At 57.7% G+C, this 20,694-nt stretch overlaps 3 protein-coding genes across 3 annotated transcripts in view; 1 reads left to right on the top strand and 2 right to left on the bottom strand.

Annotated features, from left to right (window-relative positions):
- The window catches only part of RNF123 (ring finger protein 123), a 26,083-nt gene extending 7,731 nt beyond the window's left edge, over positions 1-18,352 (top strand). The window contains exons 11-39 of the mRNA XM_006892899.1: positions 191-305; positions 384-488; positions 884-1,009; positions 1,144-1,236; positions 1,317-1,390; positions 2,170-2,287; positions 2,472-2,571; positions 2,774-2,835; positions 3,016-3,087; positions 3,284-3,404; positions 3,884-3,985; positions 5,185-5,297; positions 5,500-5,698; positions 6,037-6,182; positions 6,441-6,524; positions 7,270-7,377; positions 10,378-10,555; positions 11,295-11,369; positions 11,519-11,606; positions 11,690-11,777; positions 11,863-11,947; positions 13,028-13,167; positions 13,265-13,453; positions 13,539-13,614; positions 13,819-13,903; positions 17,314-17,456; positions 17,623-17,717; positions 17,827-17,912; positions 17,999-18,352. Of these exons, the coding sequence (XP_006892961.1) occupies positions 191-305; positions 384-488; positions 884-1,009; positions 1,144-1,236; positions 1,317-1,390; positions 2,170-2,287; positions 2,472-2,571; positions 2,774-2,835; positions 3,016-3,087; positions 3,284-3,404; positions 3,884-3,985; positions 5,185-5,297; positions 5,500-5,698; positions 6,037-6,182; positions 6,441-6,524; positions 7,270-7,377; positions 10,378-10,555; positions 11,295-11,369; positions 11,519-11,606; positions 11,690-11,777; positions 11,863-11,947; positions 13,028-13,167; positions 13,265-13,453; positions 13,539-13,614; positions 13,819-13,903; positions 17,314-17,456; positions 17,623-17,717; positions 17,827-17,912; positions 17,999-18,122 (3,190 nt within the window). The 3' untranslated portion in view covers positions 18,123-18,352. The remainder of the gene's footprint in view (positions 1-190; positions 306-383; positions 489-883; positions 1,010-1,143; positions 1,237-1,316; positions 1,391-2,169; positions 2,288-2,471; positions 2,572-2,773; positions 2,836-3,015; positions 3,088-3,283; positions 3,405-3,883; positions 3,986-5,184; positions 5,298-5,499; positions 5,699-6,036; positions 6,183-6,440; positions 6,525-7,269; positions 7,378-10,377; positions 10,556-11,294; positions 11,370-11,518; positions 11,607-11,689; positions 11,778-11,862; positions 11,948-13,027; positions 13,168-13,264; positions 13,454-13,538; positions 13,615-13,818; positions 13,904-17,313; positions 17,457-17,622; positions 17,718-17,826; positions 17,913-17,998) is intronic.
- Positions 15,158-16,660, bottom strand: AMIGO3 (adhesion molecule with Ig-like domain 3). Its single transcript, XM_006893003.1, has one exon. The coding sequence runs from the start codon at positions 16,658-16,660 to the stop codon at positions 15,158-15,160; it is 1,503 nt and encodes a 500-aa protein (XP_006893065.1).
- Positions 18,322-20,694, bottom strand: GMPPB (GDP-mannose pyrophosphorylase B). The gene is made up of 9 exons (XM_006892900.1): positions 20,566-20,694; positions 20,370-20,450; positions 20,231-20,279; positions 19,951-20,093; positions 19,415-19,573; positions 19,250-19,328; positions 19,043-19,170; positions 18,771-18,953; positions 18,322-18,692 (listed from the first exon to the last, which is right to left on the bottom strand). Exons 1-9 carry the CDS (start codon positions 20,692-20,694, stop codon positions 18,561-18,563), a joined length of 1,083 nt encoding a protein of 360 aa, XP_006892962.1. The 3' UTR covers positions 18,322-18,560.

The raw sequence follows: 20,694 nt of genomic DNA, 5'->3' as shown, positions 1-20,694 counted from the left end.
TCCACTTCACAGAGGAAGAGCCTGAAGCAGCAAGAGAATCTTCATTCCCTCCACAGAAAATAAGTGAGAGTTGTGGTGCAGATGAGGCCACTGGACTCCATGACCCAGGCCTCCCTCCAGGGTGTCTGTGCAGAGCGGGCGGGTGCGTCTAGGCCATAGATCAGGTATTGCTGGCTTAACTCTGTGGTACCTACCCAGTGGCAGGCTACCGGCCCCTGCAAGACCCACCTCAGGCCGACCTGGTGCGGGCACAGAGGTTGCTTGGCTGCTTCCGGACAGTACTCACTGTGGAACTGGACCCTGTGGTGAGCTGGGGTCTGGCCGGGCAGGCTGAGGGCCTCACACACACCCCTGCCCCTCACAGCCCCCCTCCCCTCACATAGGAAGGACGGCTGGTGGAGAAGGAGAGCTCTGAGTGGCAGTTGCAAGGCCAGCCCACCATCCTTCTGACACTGGCCCACATCTTTCACCGCTTTGCCCCCCTCCTGGTAAGGGGACACCTGGGAGGGCAAGATATGGGTCATGGCGACGTACCTATCTATGAAAGGGGCTGCACTGCTGAGGTATGAGGTCTCACATGACAGGGACCTGACTAAAGTCCTCAGACCCCAAACACAGCACTCAGGGAGGAGGAGACTCTTGCTTCTACCTGAGGACATCAGGGAATGTCCTAGAAAGAAAACCAGTAGAGGAGTGATGCCCTCGGCATCCTCCTGTCGGACCCAGGAGAAGGGCTCATCTCTCAGCTCAGGTTGCTTAAGGGGCTCCAGAGAGTGGCTGTGCTTGTCCCCTGAGCCCCCCAGGCATGACCTTGGCTGCATGGCGGGCCTGGGTGCCCGACCGGGTGGCAGACGTCCGCCTCACGCGCCCTCCCACGGTGCAGCGCATGGTGTACCTGGTGGAGGCTGTGCTCATGAGCTTCCTGCTGGCCGTCGTGGAGACAGGCACCCCCGCGAAGACCCAGTCCGTGGTGCATCAAGTCCTGGATCTCCTGTGGCTCTTCATGGAGGTGAGACCCTCGAATCCAGCTTGGGCTGCGAGATGAGGCTCCACCAGGGAGGGAGATACACAGGGGGGCCTGGAGGAGGCCCAGGCACAGGGCCTGTTCTCAGCAGAGTGGACGTGCAGCTGGTTCTCCCACAGGAATATGAGGTGCAGGATTGCCTCAAGCAGCTCATGATGTCCCTGCTGCGTCTCTACCGCTTCTCACCCATCGTTCCAGACCTGAGTCTGCAGGTGGGCACCCCGCCCTACCCACACCCCACCCGGACGGTCCTGGGGCTTGCCCACCCATTCTGAGCACCCCTGTCCCACAGATCCACTACCTGCGACTCACTATCGCCATCCTGAAGCATGAGAAGTCCCGCAAGTTTCTGCTTAGCAATGTCCTGTATCCTCCACATGCGGTGCCCTTGCCAGGGTTGGCAGAGACCAGGCGATTTTCACCTGTCTAGGGGCACCTGGGGAAGTTCAAGGAGACCAGAGCCACTCCCATTAGTGAGTCCTTGTCCCTCGGCCCGATCTTTTCTGCATTTTCTTTACAAGGTAGGGAAGGTCAAAGGCCAAGGCTGACTAGCCCACTCGGCAGCATTTCCAGGTGATGCAGACACTTGGGCCACATGGAGGTGCAGGGCCACCGGGGCCTGATTTCTCCTGCCAAAGCACTGAGTTCTTACCCACGTCCCATGGCCAGAGTTCCTATGAGACCTTTAAGGAGACCACTTTTTCTGCTTTCTCCAAACATTGAGACCTCTGAGGGCAGGAGGGAGAACCACGCTCTGGCTCCTGGCCGGAAAACCCATGATCTCGGCCATCTTCTGGGTGTGGGGTCATCTAGCCACCTGGAGGCAGAAACAAAGCTGGGGGGCCCAGCATCCAGAGTTGGGCTCAGGGAAGGTGGCCAGCAGACCCTCTGGATAGCCTGTTCCTCAGTCAGCTGTTCTCATGACATACCTTTCTCATGCACCTGGCATTTCTCTCTCAACAGGAGCCCCTCCTGAGGGCTCAGGGTCTGAAGAGACAGGAAGCCAGCAGCAGTGGCACTTGTGAGGGTCAAGAGATGGTGGGCACACGAGAGTGGGTGGTGTTTGGGAGGACTGATGAGGAAGGACCAGTGAGGGTGTGCAGTGCCCCCTTTGGTGAATGGAGCTCTGCCTTGACTACCACCAGCTTCGACGTGCTCCGCTCTGTCGTCTTCTTTTACATCAAGAGCCCGCTACGTGTGGAGGAGGCTGGCCTGCAGGAACTCATCCCCACCACCTGGTGGCCGCACCGCTCCAGCAGGGAGGTGGGCCGCCTGTGTGGGTGGGCAGAGCAGAGTGAGGGCTGATCCTGGAAGTCTGGGCTGCGTGGCACTCAGCGAGTGAGGCCCTTGCTCCAGCTCTGGTCCCTGGAGCTATGGGTTGTAGATGTAGTTATCCTCTGTCTGAAGTAGATCAATCCTGCTGTCTCCTATACTCATCTTGGCCTAGGGCAAAGATGGCAAGGAAGTAAAGGAGGAGACGGCGGAGGAGCGACTGAGGCGGAGGGCCTACGAGCGGGGCTGTCAGAGGCTCAAGAAGCGCATCGAAGGTCAGTTCTGACTTGGGCACTGGGTCAGGGTAGGGGATGCGTGCACATACATACTTGGGGGCACTAGGTTGCGCTCAAAAAGCCTGGTGGTAGAGCTCTTAACTCACACCTGCTACCCCTTTCCTAAATCCAGTGGCAAAGCCTAGCCTGAGCAGGGGTCACTGCCATGTCCCCTCATTCCCTCTACCCCTCCACCCTCCAGTGGTAGAAGAACTGCAGGTTCAGATCCTGAAGCTCCTTCTGAACAATAAGGACGACAATGGGGTGAGTCACGTGCAGGCTCACATCTGGATCCCGGAGGGGGAAGGGTGCTGTGTTGGACTCAGAGGACAGGGGCTGGTGCAGGTGCCCCCAGAAGGGACGAGGGTCATTGACATTGCTGAGCTTGCCCAGCCTGGGGATCATTCTCAGCGTATCACAGCCTTGTCTTACCTTCCCTGGAAGGGCGAAGCTTCCAGGTACATCTTCCTGACCAAGTTCCGGAAGTTTCTGCAGGAAAACGCTAGTGGCCGAGGGGTAGGTGCCCATGTGATCAGACCCTGGTCGTGGTGCTGAGACCAAGCCCCTGGCTTCTGGCCCCTGCCAGCCTGTCTCACCCTAGCCCAGCCCTATAGCCTGTGCCCCTCAGCCCCGACTCCTGGCACAGAGCCTCTGACGAGGATGGACCTAGACTGTGCTACTGAGATGCACATCTTGTGCCCTGTGCCCACAGAACATGCCCATGCTCTGCCCCCCTGAATACATGGTCTGCTTTTTGCACCGGCTGATCTCTGCCCTGCGTTACTACTGGGATGAATACAAGGCTTCAAACCCCCGGGCATCGTTTAGTGAGGGTGAGTGGGGCCAAGGCCTCAGGCCAGCAAGGCTGGGCAGAGCCAGACCTCTGGGCAGAGCCAATGGCCTTCCCTCTGGGTCAGCAGGGGCCCAGGTTCACAGACTGTCCTCACAGGTTCCTGCCCGCCCCGCCCTGACTGCCCCTGAACATCCCTTTGTAGTGCTCTAGGAAGTTGGGAGCCCTGTTTTTGTGTAATGCACTGTTCCCAAGAGTCACTGGGATCCTCACCTTCCCTGGATTGGGGGCTGTCCCATGGGGCTGGGACTGCTGGGCGGCCAAGAGGGTGCCCTTCACCCCAAATTGAGCATTTGTAGACAACTGACATAAAAATGGTGGGGCAGGTGCTGACCACATAGTGTGCCTGCATTGATGGCCAAGGCCAAGGGCCCAGGGCCTTTGGCCAGAAGTGCTAGGATTTAGGGTGAAGTCCTTCTGCTGGGACTGGACTGTTGACTTGTCCTGCACAACTCTTTGCAGAGGCTTACATCCCACCTCAGATCTTCTACAATGGCAAAGTAGACTACTTTGATCTGCAGCGCCTTGGGGGCCTTCTGTCACACCTTCGGAAAACCCTGAAAGGTACGCAGTGAGAGGGTCTGGGGTAGGCATGGGTGCAGAACTGTCCTGTGCTCACCAGAGGGAGCCCAAGGACCTCATACTGCTAGAGCAGGGAGGTGCTGCTCCAGGATGGAAGGCTGGCAGCCCCATAATGAAATAAGGAGGTAGAGGGGGCAACTGGGATCTTAGGGGGTATAGTGCTGCCTGAACTGCTTTCAGGAAGGAGCTCAAGTGGTCCTGTGAAAGGCCAGATGGCACGGCGTGAGCCAAAACAAGGATACAGACTAGCCCTAGGAAGCTTGGAGACAGACAGCAGTGGGGGTGTAGAGGACAAGGGGTCAGGGGAGGCGCAGGGGTCTCTGGGTAGAGTCTCAGGGCCGTGAGACCACACAGCAGATATGGGCTTTCACTCAGGCAGGGTATGCAGTAGATAAAAGAGTGCAATTGTGTTTTCAGTGAAGGTTACACAAGAAATTCTGCAACAACTTCTACACAATTAATTCATGACATTGATTGTATTGTGTCAGCTTTCTCTTTATTTCCATTTTGGTTGTCGCTGTCACAGTGCCTTCTGATCCTGGCTTTAGAATAAATGCTAGTCTTTTGGTCTGATAAAAATGATTTTTGTAAGGAGCATAGGACTCATGGGTGATAGCTTTTATACCAGGGAATTTGCATTTTACGAAGCTGTCTGGCTACTGTGGAGAATGTCTACAGCAGGGAGAGGAGCTGCAGGAGGAGTTGAGGGGGGCAAGTTTAGGGTCAGACTTGGTGTGTTTGGGGTGTCTGGGGACACTGCTGGATGCAAAGCCTGGACTGCAGGCAGAGGGGTTGGGTCAGCTGTTTGCACAGGGAGAAGGAGGAACCTAGGGCAGGTTGGTTCCATGTGAGGTGAGCACTCTGGGAATCTCCATGTTTTGTGGGACCAGAGACAGAAGATGATGAAGTGACAGATGTAGGAGAGGCCCTGGAGAATGTGAAGTCACAGCACCAATGCCAGGGACTGATGGGAGAGTACAGCCTGCTGAAGAGAAGCTGTGAGACTAGGGGACCTTGGGCTGCAGTGTGAAAGCTGGCCGAGGGGCACAGGACAGGCATGGTGGTCAGCGGGTCCTGCGGCGCCACCTGCCGGCTGCCCAGTGCTGCTCTCCTGCCTTGGGAAGTTGCCCTTGGCTGCCCTTTCCCTCCTCTGCCTGAAAGCCCTCCTGCTTTCCTCCTAGATGACCTGGCCTCCAAGGCCAACATCCTTATCGACCCACTGGAGCTCCAGGCCGCCACCATGGACGACCTGGATGAGGATGAGGATGGGGAGCTGGCCCCAGCTGCGGCCCAGGTGCCGCGGTAGGGGCAGGCGGGGGGCTCCTCTGTCATGTGGGTGGGAGGGACCACACAAGTCATGTCCCCCTCCATGTGGGCAAAGGGTGTCTCTCTAGGCACATGCCCTTGGCTGTGGGTGGAGACAGGAACCTGGGGATCCCCAAGGGCGCCCCGTCCTAGGGAGCTGAGTGGCCTCTGGCTTCCTCTCTCCACCGCAGCGCCCCATGCAGGCCTTAGCCATGGGGGGAGCACTGCCCCTGCCCCGGCCCGGCTGGCTCAGTTCCCCAACCCTGGGTCGAGCCAACCGCTTCCTCAGCACAGCGGCCATGAGCCTCATGACCCCACGGCGGCCCCTGAGCACCTCGGACAAAGTGAAGGTCCGCACGCTGAGCGCAGAGCAGAGGACCCGTGAGGACAGTAGGTGCCAGGCGGGGCCCCTGGCAGGGCACAGAAAGACCCTTCCTCCACATACAGCCCCCACGCTCTGCCCTCCCTGCTTTGTAGCCTAGGTGCATCTCAAGGGCGTAGGAAGCGCAGTCTGCGGGCAGGAAATCAATGTTACAGAAATAGGTCCTGAGCTGCAGGACCTCGCCCCGGCCCTCCTATGTCCTCCCCCACAGGTTCCTCCTTGGGCACAGGGATAGGGGGAATGGAACCCCCTCTGCTTTGAGGCGCCTTCTGGTCCCGCGGTTTTAGGAGAAAGGTAACTCCAGCCCTGACCCTGACCTTGCCCCTGTCCTGCCCCCACTCCGCAGTTGAGGGCAGCCCCTGGAACGAGGGTCTGCTGCTGGGACGGCTGCCCGAGGAGCCCGAGCAGCCCCTTACAGAGAACTCGCTGCTGGAAGTCCTCGACGGCGCCATCATGATGTATAATCTCAGCGTCCACCAGCAGCTGGGCAAGGTCATACGCTGCTGTTGGCCATCCATACAGGGGGAAGGTGTCTGCACGTGTGCGTGCGTGCGTGTGTGTGTGTGCAGGTTTACAGGTGTGCTTGGAAGTGAGCAAACCTGAGTACGAATGGTTTCTGCCAACATTTGACCCTGGCCTTGCTAAGTTGTTGGTGGGGTGCCCTGGGCCTGAGAGTGTGAGGACTGAGGTCCAAGCTAGCCCTGAAGGTGCCCCGGGGTCACGCTTGGTTTATGGTCCCTAACACTCTAGATGGTGGGCGTGTCTGATGATGTCAATGAGTACGCGATGGCTCTCAGGGACACAGAAGATAAAATCCGCCGGTGCCCCAAGTGGGTAAGCCCTCAACAGGCCAGTGGGTCTTTGGGGATCATCCACAAGGAAATCTGGGCCACTCTGAGCTGGCCTTTTGGAGGGCTGCTGCATCGTTCTTTGTCTCGGCTTCCTCTCTGACCAAACCGTGACAGTGAGCTGGGGACTGGGGGCTGGCAGCAGGGTCCAGCGCGGCATAAGCCCCATTAACTGGCTGCAGCCTGTGCCAGGGTGCCCCTGCCCCCACCCCCGCCTGGCCACTAAGTGCCGGTGCGCACCCACTCTGCTCATCAATTATGGATGCAGCCCTGAGTGCTGCCCAGGCCACACTGCGGACTCAGCAGGAAGCAAGGCCTGGCCCCTGCACCAACCCCTCTGCTGTGCCTGTCCCCGTCTTGGGGGTGGGGCTCCTCTCCTGGGCTTCACTGGCAGCCTCACCTGCCCACACCTGTAGTCTGAGCCTGGCCCAGGCAACAACAGCTGCTGGAGCTACAGTTCTTATGCTGAATCCAAGGGTGCCCCTCTGAGGGCGTAGAGACCTGCAGCTGGATCTTAATTCCATCCCCTGTGGGGATCCCATGACCTATGCTGAGGCTTGCCCATACTCACTGAATCAGTGAAAACTGGGTTTCAAAGCAAGACCTAGCTTGAACTGGCAACAGCAGAGTGTCCCCTCCAAGAGTACGAGTATGACAGAACTCGGGCCTGACATCAGGGAGCTGGGCCGGATTGCTATACCCTGATGGCTTTCTTTCCCCTGGTGTGGCAGAGGAAGGACATTCTTGCGGAGTTGACCAAGAGCCAGAAGGTTTTCTCAGAAAAGCTGGACCACTTGAGTCGCCGCCTCGCCTGGGTCCATGCCACTCTCTACTCCCAGGTTTGTAGGTGTGGCCCTGGCCTTGGCCCTGGCCTGTCCTGCCCCGTTCATGCTGACTGACCATGGGCTTGGATGGGACCCCTCTGTGTTCCCCGGGTGGCTCACACTGCCTACTCCTGCTTCTCACTGTCCCCTTCCCCTGTACCTCCGTGTCCCGTGGCCTTGAGGGGCTGCCATTTTTTTATTTGTTTTGGGTGAAAGAGCAAATATGCTTTCCTTTCAAAGCCGTGCATGTTTCATTTGAAGTCACTGATTACTGCCCCCACAGTGTAACAACCCACTTCCTACTTCCTTCCCAGGCACCCTGTTTCTGTTTGCCCTTTCCTGCCATTTGCTGCATCCTGAGTTTTGTTTTCTGCCTAATGCTGCCCTTTGGGGCTTGTACGGCTGATGCTCCTAGGCTCTGGTTTGTCTGAAAGGTGATCCATGCCACTCGGTTGAGTTCCAGGTTTGAAGGGTATCTGGGAGGTGCCATTTTTAGATGCCACCACCTCCCGTTCCCTTCTAGTCCTCAGATCCTCCCTTTGATGGAAGGGATCTGCCCTCTCCTCCCCCTTGTCCTCCCAGCTCCATGGCCTCTCTATTGCTCAGAGGCCTCCGGTGGCTTTGTTCTCACCATCAACTCTTACCTCACTCACCTCCTTCCCTTGAGGCCACTGTCTTATTCCTCTGCTTATTTGGTTACTCACTCCGTCATTCATTCAACATGTCTCTGGAGCCAGGACCTCGGCAGGTGCCCTCCACCATATAAAAAAATATATGGGTTTCCTGGGGTGGGTAGACAGACAGAGGGACAGTGCATGCCAGTGGTGACTGTGTTTCTTCCCCCCAGGCTCTGGACCTCCTAATCTTTGCACCACCCATCCTCCCTGAGACCTTTCCCTGCAGTGATGTCTGGGGCTCCCTGGGGTGATCTATGTCCACATACCTGTTGGGCCTGCCCTCTCTGGGACCTCAGTGAGCAAGGTTCAGTGTGTCCCTCCTCCATTCTGCCATCTTCGGCCTGATCTCTCTCCTGGTTATTCCTCTTGGGTTTAGGCTGCCCTGCCTCTCACTTTCCTCTCTTTCCTTTAGCCTTGTTGTTTTATTGCCATTGAGTCACCTGTGACTCATAGTGACCTCATGTCCAGCAACTCTGCATCCTGCCCTGTCCTGAGCCAGTCCCACTGACTCTGACAAACCAGCCCCCACTGCCCCAGTTACTGTATCAGTCCATCTCATCTCAGGTCTTACTGTCCTGTGCTCATCACCCACCCCTCCGAGCATGATGTCCTTCTCTAAGGATTGGTCCTTCCTGACCACATGCCCAAAGGATGAGACAGAACTGCAAAATCCTAGCCTCCAAAGAGACACTTGGTTTCACCCTCTCGAAGACAGACCTATTTGTTTTCTTGGTGGTCCATGGTATGTATGTTCAAGACTCTTCTCTAGCATCACAACTCTAAGGCATCAATTCTTCTTCTATCTGCCTTAGTCATTACCCAGCACTCTGATGCATAGTAATTGTGAAGACCATGGTCTGGATCAGGCACAGCTTAGTCTCTAGACTGACATCATTGCCTTAGGAAGATGATTTCTATCAGAGGAATGCTGCCTCTCCTCCCCATGCTGGAGGTCTGCGCCCTCACCAGGGCGATCTTGCTTCCCCTCAGACACCATCCTCTAAGGAACTTTCCCCCGCCAGCTCAACCATCCTTCGGCGTCTTCAGCGCTCACTCTTCTACCTTCCTCTCATCCACTTCCTCCCATTAAAGGAAAAAGCCTGTGAGTCTCCCCTCCTCTCTGTCCACCTGCAGCCACCACTCTCTTCTCCCTTCTGTTACGCTCTGCATCATACTGCCCTCATCACGCTCTGCTCCACTCCTCTCCTCACCTGTTAGTCTCACTGTGGTATCTGTGGGCCTTCTTGACCCTCCTGTGGGCCGGTAGCCCCACTTCCTTGGACTTGGCCTTCCGTGGGTTTCTGTGGCAGCAGGTTCCGCTGGACGCCTCCGCCCTACATGCTCTAACCCTAACCTTTGGCTGACCTCTGACCTCTTGCTCACACCTCCTCAGGCCTTTGGGTTTCAGGGCACAAAGGGACCTGGTTTGATAAAATGTATATGAATGTTTGACTGGAATACCAATCTGAAATTTCATTCAAATCCCAACCAGTCAGAGAGAAAAATAGAAAACAAGACTGGAAATGAGAATGCTGACATGTAAAAAATTCAACAATGTAACAGAACAGTTTGTATGTAGATTGTTAAATGAGAACCTAATTCACTGTGTAAATGTTGATCTAAAGCACAGTACAATTTATCTTGAGAGAGAGATACAGACAGACCTGTATCCGAGAACATGGGAGCCACGCAATGGGGAAGATTTTTGCTTGTTTTTTTGTGTGACTTTGGTCTCACCAGTATTTGCTCCCTCATCTTCCCTCTTTGAACTCCAGCCCTAAATTCTGTCTGCCTCCTTCCCACTTTTCTGGAAGCTTCTCCAGGTACTTCATGCTCCAAGTGTCCCAAGCTGCACTCCCTCTGCCCTGGCTCCGGGCCTCCTTCTCTAGCACTCGTGACCTTTGTGGAGACACCCCTCCCTCCCATTCTTACCACAGGTGCAGCCTGGAAGAGGCCAAGGCGTTCTCGCTGTCCTAATTGTTCCTACAGCCGCTTTGCTCATAGCTGTGTTCCTTTCCTGGATGTGCCACTCCTTTGCTTAAAAACTTCTTTGCCTTTAAAAAGCACCAGCCAGGCAGGAAAAAGCCTTGAGTCTCCCCTCCTCCAGGGTTCAGGTGGTCGAAGTGGTGTTTTCTCCAGATTGTACACGTCCCTCACCCCATGAAGGCCTTCCTGGGTCCCTCCAGCCACACGGGATCTGATGTCCTCCAAGTCTTTCTTGTCCCTGCCTGAACCACTGCCTTCATTTCCTGGAACCCAGGCCTCAACTCTGATAGCCTATTTTCCTGATCGCCGATCTGAGTTCGGCCCTATGACCCTCCCCCTTGTGCCCTCGCAGGAGAAGATGCTGGATATCTACTGGCTGCTGCGTGTCTGCCTGCGGACCATTGAGCATGGGGACCGCACGGGCTCGCTCTTCGCCTTCATGCCAGAGTTCTACCTGAGCGTGGCCATCAACAGCTACAGTGCCCTCAAGAATTATTTTGGCCCCGTACACAGCATGGAGGAGCTTCCAGGTGATGAGGTCACTCAGGAGGGGAGGGAGTTGTGACCCCTTTTTGCCCTGGTCTGAGCTGGCCATGGCTCATCCGCACACGACAGCATGAGAAGGAGAGGCCAGCTTCTAAAAGCCCCACGTGGAGTCCCCCTGCTCTAGGCCCAGCGGCACCTCTTGGTGCTTTGAGGGAAGCAGACAAGGTAGACCACAGGGAAGCCCCCTGGTTTCCTTGCCTTCCTGGTGCTGCCGAGCAGCGGCTGTGGTCCAGGAGCCCCCGGCCCCTGACGCCATCACCCCTTTACTGGCTGTGGTCTGTGGTCTCTTGTTGGGCAAAGTGGTTCATCTCTGAAAATCACCACAGGGCTCTGGAAGAACACTGATTCAGCATGGGCTTGCTGGTTCTCCGGGTCTGTGTCTGATGTGTTGGGCCCCTGGACGCTTGTCCTACCCTCGGCCTTGGTACAGACATCATATTCAGAGACAGAGCTGTCCTCCAAGGGGCCTGGGTGGCTCTGACTTCTGGGCCATCAAATGTATATCCTGAGATGGTTTGAGGCCAGCTCCTGCCCACCCCATCCAGTGAATCTGTGCCATAGTCACTTACCAGCTGCCAGTGAATGCCATGTCCAGTGTCCCTAGACATCAGCACAGCCCAGACTGGCCCTTGGAGCCTGCTGCTTAAGCCCACCCACCCAAGGGACCGCCCTGTGTCTGGAACTCTACCTGTAATTAACAGCTTCCCCTTCTCTACCATGCAGGCTATGAAGAGACCCTGACCCGCCTGGCCGCCATCCTTGCCAAACACTTTGCTGACACTCGCATCATCGGCACTGGTGAGACCCCCTGGGCTGGGCTGGTGGGGGTCGGGCAGGATGGCACTTTTGGCTGGCTGTTTCCATTGCTGGATGCTGATCAGGTGGGCATGAGACACGGGGCCAGGACCCGAGCTAAGGACCTGCTAAGGTGTGACTCCTCCCTGCAGACATCCGTGACTCGCTGATGCAGGCCCTGGCCAGCTACGTGTGCTACCCTCACTCCCTGCGGGCTGTGGAGCGGATCCCTGAAGAGCAGTGAGTGGAGATGGGCTGAGAGTGGGAGGCACACACCCGCCCAGAGAAAGCATCACCCCCAGCCTCTCCTCTTCGCCTCACAGACGCATCGCCATGGTCAGGAACCTCCTAGCACCCTACGAGCAGCGGCCATGGGCCCAGACCAACTGGATCCTGGTGCGGCTCTGGAGGGTAAGCCTGACTCGGGGGTGGTGGTCTAAGCTGGCTGGAGGGAGATGTTACCTTGGCCCACTCACCCCCCACTGGTCATCCCCAGGGCTGTGGTTTCGGGTACCGCTACACACGGCTACCACACCTGCTCAAAACCAAGCCTGAGGATGCCAATCTGCCCAGCCTCCAGAGTGAGTATCCACTGGGCAGTTCTACACCTGCCCCCTTCTCCCCGCAGGCCCTCAGGCTCTGACACTCTGGGGTATACTGTCTTGTGGGCTGTGATGGTGTGGGGATGAGGCACTGTCCTGTGTGTGCTTCAGGGCCCAGGCCCTCCGTGAGTCACTCGTGCAGGGCAAGCACCCTGTCCTCTTCCCACTGAACCCCCTTGCTGCTCCCCTGCGCCATGGCCAGCCTCAAGTCGGAGGCAGGCTGGCAGTTTGTCAAGGCCCCAGGTAGTGTCTGTGAGGATCCTCAGAGGGAAGGCGTTTGTTTAGGAGCAGAGGCTGTGTCCACGCTCTTGAGAAGCAGCCCTGCAAAGCGTTGGGGGCCCGAGGCCCTTCATCTGGCACAGTCAGTGGTCTGGACTGTCCATCTTGCAGGTTCTGTACCCACCTAGTGGCAGCTGGCCTTGGCCTGTAGAGTTCTGCCTTTCTGGGCAGTGCTTTGATGTGGAGGGTACCCACAAAGCAGCTGGGCACTTTGTCCAGAGTCATACAGCAAGTCCTTGCCAGCTGCTTTGGTCCTGCCCAAGATGGAGCTGAGCTGCAAGTGGAGAGGTGGTATCAGGGCCAGGTCTGCGTCCTGCTGCTGCAAGGACTATTGATCTGGCTCAGGAAGAGTGGGGGAGCATGACTCTGAGGGCTCTAGTTACTGCTGCCTGCTGGCCCCAGACATGGTGCTCACCCCCTCTCCCATGTGCCAAGGCCAGGCCAAGGGCAGCAGAAAATAGGAGAGGATGGCAGGCTTGCAGCAGGGCCCTGCCTCAGGGCGAACCCTGGGGGAAGCTGGCCTTTGTAGAGTGGGTAGGGATCTCGCTCCTTTGGAAGGGTCAGGCTGAGGGGTGGGGGTGTGGTGTGAGCAGAGGCAGGATCACCTGCAGTGTGGCTTTCTCCGAAGACGAAGACGGGAAGAGCAAGTGAATCCCTGACTCAGCACAGCACCCGCCCTGTCTCCTTGTTCTCATGAGCTCTGTGGTCCCACAAAGCAGCCTTTTCACCAGGGCCCACTGCTTTGTGTCCCTGACACCACCACCTCCTGTGTCCCTGCAGAGCCCTGCCCCTCCACCCTCCTGCAGCAGCACATGGCAGACCTGCTGCGGCAGGGTCCCGATGTGGCGCCCAGCTTCCTCAACAGCGTCCTCAACCAGCTCAACTGGGCCTTCTCGGAGTTCATCGGCATGATCCAGGAGGTGGGCTGTTGGGGGGTCCTGGGCATGACGGGACAAGACACGGCCCTGGGTGAGCTCAGGCCACTGACTCCTGTGTGCCCACCTGTTGGTGACTCAGATCCAGCAGGCGGCTGAGCGCCTAGAGCGGAACTTTGTGGACAGCCGGCAGCTCAAGGTGTGTGCCACTTGCTTTGACCTCTCGGTCAGCCTGTTGCGTGTCCTGGAAATGACCATCACACTGGTGCCTGAGATATTCCTCGACTGGACCCGGCCTACCTCTGAGATGCTGCTGCGGCGTCTGGCGCAGGTATGTCCGCTTTGGCTGGCAGGGTGGGGTCCCGGGGACACTCCAGAGCTAGCCTCCCCCTGACCAGTGGGTTCTGTGCTCACAGCTGCTGAACCAGGTGCTGAACCGGGTGACAGCTGAGAGGAACCTATTTGACCGTGTGGTCACCCTTCGCCTGCCTGGTGAGGACTCAAGACACCTTGCGCCCCTCCTCCCGATGGTTTGGTTTCTCTGCCAGTAGCAGTGATGCCCAGGCCTCCAGGCTGCCTAAGGACACCAGGCTGTGCCCCAGCATCAGCTTGCCCCTCTGTGGGAGGGCAGCAGCTGGCCTGGAGGCCCTGCATCAAAAGCACATGTGTGGCTCACCCCTCCTCTGTTTCACCCAGGTCTGGAGAGTGTGGACCACTACCCCATCCTGGTGGCAGTGACGGGTATCCTCGTGCAGCTCCTGGTGCACGGCCCAGCTTCAGGGTGAGTGTCGGGGACAGTGGGCCCCCTGAGAGTGTGGTGTGTCTGATGGAAAAGGGACTGGTGGAGCCTCACTGCATCTCAGATTCCTTCTCTCTAAAATGGGCTTCAGTCCCAGATTTTTGCTTTTGCGTCCGAGGTGAGATGGCGAGGCCTAAAGACATGATGGCAGCAGCTCTGAGTAGAATGCAGGAGCCCAGCAAGACAAAGCTGTGGCTATGCCTCAGGCAGAGACTGGGGAGCCAGGATGCCTGTGGGGTCACCCTGCCAAGGTTGGGTGGGGCACTGCTGAGGTTGAAAGCTGAAGACCCACACACTGGTTGGTATCTGCCATCTACAAAGGCTCCAGCCACGAGCACATCTTACTTTATTAAGAAACTCCATGACAGCCAGACTCGGACACGCACTGGGTGCCCAGATCCCTTCCCCACCCTGCTGTCGTGGACAAGCTAGGACGCCAGCCCATCATTAGGCTGCAGCCAGAGCCAGCCCTTAAGAGGCTCTTTCCTCGAGGGAGAGTGTGTTCCGGCTCAGCAAGATCCCCCCCACAGCTTGGCCATGTCTGGCAGGCTTTCTGCTGCTGAGAAGCTGGGGCACAGGCTGTGGTGCCCTCAGTGCTGTCTCGTGAATCAAGGCCCTGAGCTTTGGCCTCAGTGTGGCCTCTAGAGAACCCTGGGAGAGAGCAGGACTCAGGCCAGGCTCTCTGGAGTCCCCTCAGGAGCCATGCCCACCCACCAGATGTGCCCGTCAGACCCCACACTGTATTGTGAAGCTTTAAATAAGTTGGATGCTGGTGGACGAGGAGGCCTGTTACACCTGAGGGCGGGTTCTTCTGCCCTGAGCATAAGAACAAGTACATTCTCTGAAACGCCTCCTCTCTCCCTGGTTCACACCCTCCCAGCCCTTGGGAAGAGGGATGCATTTCAGTGCCATGCCTTGAGAGCTGTTGGATGCTAATGCAAGTGCTCATTGGATGGGCCTTACCCCCTTAGCCCCCTAGTCTTCACTGAACATTGGGAACCAGGAGCTCCTGGGGCAAGTAAACAAGAACAGTCTCAGGCAGGACCTGGGGCCTTTGCTGGGGACTCCCGACCCCTCTGCCGAAGTCCACTCAGTAGATTATGAGACCAGGCCCTAGGGCATCCCAGCAACTCAGCACCTAGTAGTTCTCTGGACCGTAGCAGGGGGCAGGGCAGGGGGCAGGGCAAGCAGCAAGCAGAGCAGCGGCCTGGGTGAGGGTGGGAGCATCTGGGCGACCTATGTCATCACGGGACCCTCAGAGCCCATAGAACTGGCTGACTCTGAGCTGACCTTGAGCGGCAGGCCTCCAGGGTTGCAAAGATCAAAGTCTTCAGCTATGGCCAGCTGCACGCGACCATTGAGGCCCCTCCTGCCTGGCTCCAGAAAGACCACGTGTTTGTGGGTGCTGGCCTTTCGACTGGGTGCATCTGGAGGTGTGGTGCTGAGCACTGAGGATTGGGCGCTCAGTTCCTGGAGAGGGCTGGGTGTTCTGGGCCAGCGGCGGCAGCGACAGCAGCCCCGGCAGGGTGGTAGGAACAGGTAGAGCAGGACCAACACCAGGCCCACAGCGCAGCCCAGCAGTGTGGTGTAGCTGGTCCTGAAGACCTCAGGCTCAGGGTGAGGTCGGTGCACACTCACATTGTACTCGTGCGTCTGGTTGTGCAGGTGGGGCCCAGTGGCCAGGCACACGAAGATGCCCTCGTGCGAGGCCTGCACACTACCGATGGCCAGGCTGCCATCCGCCAGCACCACAATGCTCCCGTCCTGGGACCCTGGCGCCAGGAGCAGCTCGTGCTGTGGGGACACCCAGGCGACGTGCAGGGCTGGGGCGCTGGTGTTGCAGTGCAGCTGTAGGGACTGGCCCATCTGCACCTCCAGCTGCCCTTCAGACTGTTCCAGGTCGTGTGTGGTGGCCGCTGAGCAGTTCTCGAAGACACGGCTGTGCTCGAAGAAGTGCACACGGGAAGAGGGCACCCTGAAGGCCAGACACATGTACTCCCGCTCGAAATTGCGCACAGCGCTGAATCCCCGCTGGTGCCAGCGCTGCAGCAGGTGGTAGAGGCGGCAGTCGCAGGGCAAGGGGTTGTTGTGCAAGTAGAGGCCGTTCTTGAGAAAGGCTGGGAGCGAGGCCAGCTCAGGCACAGGGATGTGCCCCAGTTGGTTGGAGGAGAGGTCCAAGGTGCGTAGGTGGACAGTGCCCAAACCGTGCAGGTGACCAAAAGAGAAGGAGGTGAGCTTGTTGTAGCCCAGGTAGAGCTGGCTGAGTGCACCCAGGCTGTGAAAGGCGTGCTGGTCCAAGTGGGCCAGGCGGTTGTTGAACAGGAACAGCTTCTCCAGCGCCCGCAGCCCGTCGAGGTCGTGGCGGCCGAGCGCTCGCAGAGCATTTGAGGAGAGGTCAAGCAGCCGCAGGCCGCTGGCGTTACTGAAGACACCCCGACCCAGCACGCCCAGCTCGTTGTGACTTAGGCGCAGCGTGTGCAGCCGGCCGAGGGGCGCCAGCCAGCCTGGGCGCAAGCGCCGGAGCGCGTTGTGGCTCAGGTCGAGGTCGGCGGACGTGGCGGGGAGCTCAGCCGGCACGCTCTGCAGCCCCAGGCCGGCACAGCTCAGCACGTCCGCGGTGCACACACACCGGCCCGGGCAGTCGCGGGGAGCCCGCGGCGGGAAGCCCTCGTGGTCGAAGGTGCCTGAGCCAGTGCACAGCAGACCCAGCAGTGTGGCCGGCAGCAAAAGGCAGGCCATGGTGGTGGCCTCCGGGGACAGGGAAGGGCCGCTCCAGGACTCACCCACTGCTGCTCCTGCTTAGTGTGCACAGCGCTGCCAGAGGGCGAGTCGGCCCCGCACAGCTACCTCTGCTTTGCCCGGGTTCCCTCAGCCGGGCAGCGCTCCTCCCGGGCTCCCTGCCTCAGGTTCTCACTCCGTTAAATACTCGCCTGGAGGCTGTGCCTCAGGAGGCGGGACCTCAAGTCACCATTGGCTCCTGGTTGAGGAGGCGGGGCCGCCAGGGGGCAGGAGCCCAGCCCCAGCAAGCATTACACCCGGCAGCTTTCTGCAGCGTGCCCAGTGTCAAGGCAAGGGCTGGCTGGGAAGTACATCTTCAAGCCACTACAAGTATTGTGTAGTCTGTTTATTCGGAGTGGTTTTTAAGGGTTAATGTGTGTCACAAGGCTGGTAGGTTTTCACTGTTTCCTGGTGGCCCTCCTGAGCCCCCTGAGCTAGCACCAAGACTGTATGGGTCTTGACTGGGATCTAGGGCTTACTGGACTGGTAATTAGGAAGATGGGGTGGGATGAAGGAATCTAAGGCAGGTGGTCAGGGTGACTGTACGGTTTCTTCAGTAGAGTCTTTTCTACAGTCTCTGAGCCCCCTGATGTCACCTTTGCTCCCTCCCCCAGGATAGAGAGAGCCACTTCAGTGCTGCTGGCTGATCCCTGCTTCCAGCTCCGGTCTATATGCTATCTCCTGGGGCAGTCGGAGCCACCAGCACCAGGCACTGCCCTGCCTGCTCCTGACCGGAAGCGCTTCTCCCTGCAGAGCTGTGAGTGGAGGGATATACCTATTTTTGCAGGATTGAAGGTGGGCGGTGATGACAGGTATTTGGGGCTGGGCTAGGCCATGGGTCTCAAGAATAGCCCATTCCTAGGCTAGGGATACTCAGGACAGAAAGTTCTACAGCCACCTCTGACACCTCCTCCCACCCCCAGACACAGATTACATCAGTGCTGAGGAGCTGGCACAGGTGGGACAGATGCTGGCCCACCTGACCTCTGCATCTGCCCAGGCAGCAGCTGCCTCTCTGGTGAGTGTGGCCCTAGGACACAGCTCATGCCACCTGAAGGTGCATGTTAGCCAGCCTATGTCCATGGGGGGACCCTAACTCAGTCCATACTGCACTCTCCTCCCTGCAGCCCACCAGTGAGGAAGATCTCTGCCCCATCTGCTATGCCCACCCAATCTCTGCTGTGTTCCAGCCCTGTGGCCACAAGTCTTGCAAGTAAGGGGTCCTATCTGCTGGAAGCGGGGAGGGGAGCAGGTAGCAGCAGACATACAGGGCATACCTTGTCACCCTCTCTGTGGCAGAGCCTGCATCAACCAGCACCTGATGAATAATAAGGACTGCTTCTTCTGCAAAGCCACCATTGTGTCTGTGGAGGACTGGGAGAAATCAGCCACTGCGAGTAGTACAACCTCCTCAGCTGCCTAGACTCCTGGCCCACAGAGCTGCACCGTCCAAAACCCTACACCTTCAAACCCAGCCCCAGCTGGGCCCTATTTATGAACTTCTCTTGCCCTGTGCCCCAGGGTCCCCTGCCACATCCAACCCTCATCTTGCCTGTGTAGCCTCACTGGTGGGAGCCCAGCCATGGCCCTAATTGTGCCTGAGCTTGACATTCAGTCAGGGCCACAGTGAACATTAAATTATTATTCCATACAGCCCTGGCCCTGGGCTTATTGAGGAATGAGATTTGTGGGGTTTACCCAGCAGGTATCCTGCCAGATACATCCATATAAGGCAGGTGTCCAACAGCAGGTGTCCTTATCCAATCCTCCTCAGACAGATGGCAACGAGTCCAGGGCTTCCGAACATGTGTTTCCCTTGCTGACGGGGAAGCAGGAGCTCCACCAGCCCCATGGCACACCCTCACATGATGATTCGAGGCTCCGGCACTGACTCGCCAATAGACTTGTGGGGCAGCACACTGGCCCCGTTGAGGTAAAGCTCATCGTTAACTATGACGTCCTCGCCCAGCACTGTCACATTCTCCATGCGTACCTTGGAGGGAGAGGCAGGCTGTCAGCGAGGCAGGTGTGTGCCCTGCCCTCTCCCACCTGGCCCAGCCTACAGTCTTACCCACTGGCCCACTCGGCAGCGCCAGCCCACAATGCAGGACTCAAGCCAGGAGTGAGAACGGATGTGGGCATCCCGCAGTACTGTGCACCGTCGGATACACACGCCATCCTCCACCACTACACCAGGGCCCAGGCTTACGTTGGGACCGATGCTGCAATTCTGACCAATGCGGGCACTTGGGTCCTGAGGGCAGTGAGGAAGATTTAAGTCAGCCATTTATCCCCTGATGACTGATGAGGTTAATGATGGGCTGAGCCGACCAAGGGCCTCACCACCAGTACGTTGCCCACGATACCAGGGCCTGAGCAGAGCCGCTCAGGCTGCTTTTGTCGCAGTGACTGGAGGAAGAGGCACATGCCAGTGAGGAAATCCTTGGGCTGCCCAATATCCATCCAAAAGCCTGTAGGAAAAGATTCACCAGAAGGCTCAGACCAAGTACAGAGCACCCGTCCACCCACCCTGTGGCCTCACTGCCTCACCCGGCAGTTCCATGGCATACAGCTGTCCCTCTTTAGCCATGACGGGGAAAACCTCCTTCTCGATGGACGTGGGCTGCAGCTGTGGGAGTGGGCATCTTAAGAGCAGAGTCATGGCAATGGCAGTGTGCCCCACCCCAGGCCACTCAGCAGCTGGCTCCCACACACCTGGATCCGCTGCAGCACTGCTGGGTTCAGGATATACATGCCTGCATTGATCTTGTTGGACACAAACACCTGCGGCTTCTCCACGAACCGGTGAATCCGGCCTGTGTCAGCCTCACACACCACCACACCATACTTGGAGGGTTCTTCCACCTTGGTCACCTGAGTGCAAGAAGACCTCAGGCCTGGTCTAGTGTGCCTGGCCTAGATATTCATGCTGTCCCAAATCTTGGGGGGGCATGCCCCTAAATGTATAAAGATAGGCTGCACAATGCCCCTCTTCCTCTACACATGCGAGTTTAAAGCTAGGGAGTGGAAGAGACTAGATGTGAGGGTAGTTGTCATGTATTGTTGAGTCAAAACCAACTCACTCGGGGTTTTCAGAAGTAGTAAACTGCATGGGAGGTGACCGTCCATGATTTTGTTGTACTGTATCTAGTGGATTCAAACTGTGTGTCTTTAGGTTGGCAACAGAACTGCTTCTCACTAAGCCACCAGAGCGCCCCAACATGACAGTGGGAGTGTCAAAGAGAACTTACCACAATGGAGCCCTCCTGGCCATGGTGCCGATGGAACTGCACCATGGCTTGGAAGGGAAAATCACAGATCACATCACTATTGAGGACAAAGAAGGGCTCTTCGGTCTCAGACAGCAGGTCACGGGCCAATGCCAGAGGCCCAGCTAGAGTAGGAAAACAGGTCATCACTATGCTGGGAGTCTGAGCCCCTAGATACAGGCTCAGCAGCCCCACTCGGGCTACGTCTTCTTGCTTTCCTGGCCTTACACCTGCTCCAGAAGGCCTTTTTGTCTCAACTGACCTGTCCCCAAAGGCTCCTCTTCATGAGACATTGAGATGCGGATTCCTAGCTGGGAGAGATAAGCCACAGTCATGGTCCTCGCACCGAGAAGTGGGTGGCTGAGCGGGAAACACAGAAAAAGACGGCGTGTGCACCTCACCTTCTGCTCCTGCTCTTTCATTTCCTTTTCCAGCATCTGAGACATGTAACTCACGGCCAGAATCACATGGTCCACGCCAGCCTGTCGGACAAACACCAAAGACCGACGGGCGGCTCAAATGAAAGACACGGGAATCCCTGACCTTAGTCACTAGCCGTCCCTCGCCCCCAGGGCCACCCCCGGCTCCAGGCCTTACCGCGGCTAGCGCCTCTACTTGGTGCAGCAAGATGGGCTTGTTGCAGAAGTCCACCAGGGGTTTCGGAATGCTCAGTGTCAGCGGTCGCAGCCGCGTCCCATAGCCTCCCACTAGGATGAGTGCCTTCAT

This window comes from Elephantulus edwardii, unplaced genomic scaffold, assembly GCF_000299155.1.
Source record: "Elephantulus edwardii isolate Elephantulus edwardi_28Jun2011 unplaced genomic scaffold, EleEdw1.0 scaffold00121, whole genome shotgun sequence".
Taxonomy (NCBI): Eukaryota; Metazoa; Chordata; class Mammalia; order Macroscelidea; family Macroscelididae; genus Elephantulus; species Elephantulus edwardii.
The sequence above is the reverse complement of the archived record's forward strand: the minus strand, read 5'-3'. Positions and strand labels throughout refer to the sequence as shown.

Excerpts from the sequence above, each read along its gene's own strand:
- AMIGO3 (XM_006893003.1), bottom strand. The coding sequence starts at position 16,660 with ATGGCCTGCCTTTTGCTGCCGGCCACACTGCTGGGTCTGCTGTGCACT.
- GMPPB (XM_006892900.1), bottom strand. The coding sequence starts at position 20,694 with ATGAAGGCACTCATCCTAGTGGGAGGCTATGGGACGCGGCTGCGACCG. Across the intron at positions 20,280-20,369 it reads TGAAAGAGCAGGAGCAGAAG|CTAGGAATCCGCATCTCAAT; the intron begins GTGAGGTGCACA and ends TATCTCTCCCAG. Across the intron at positions 19,574-19,950 it reads GCCAGGAGGGCTCCATTGTG|GTGACCAAGGTGGAAGAACC; the intron begins GTAAGTTCTCTT and ends TCTTGCACTCAG.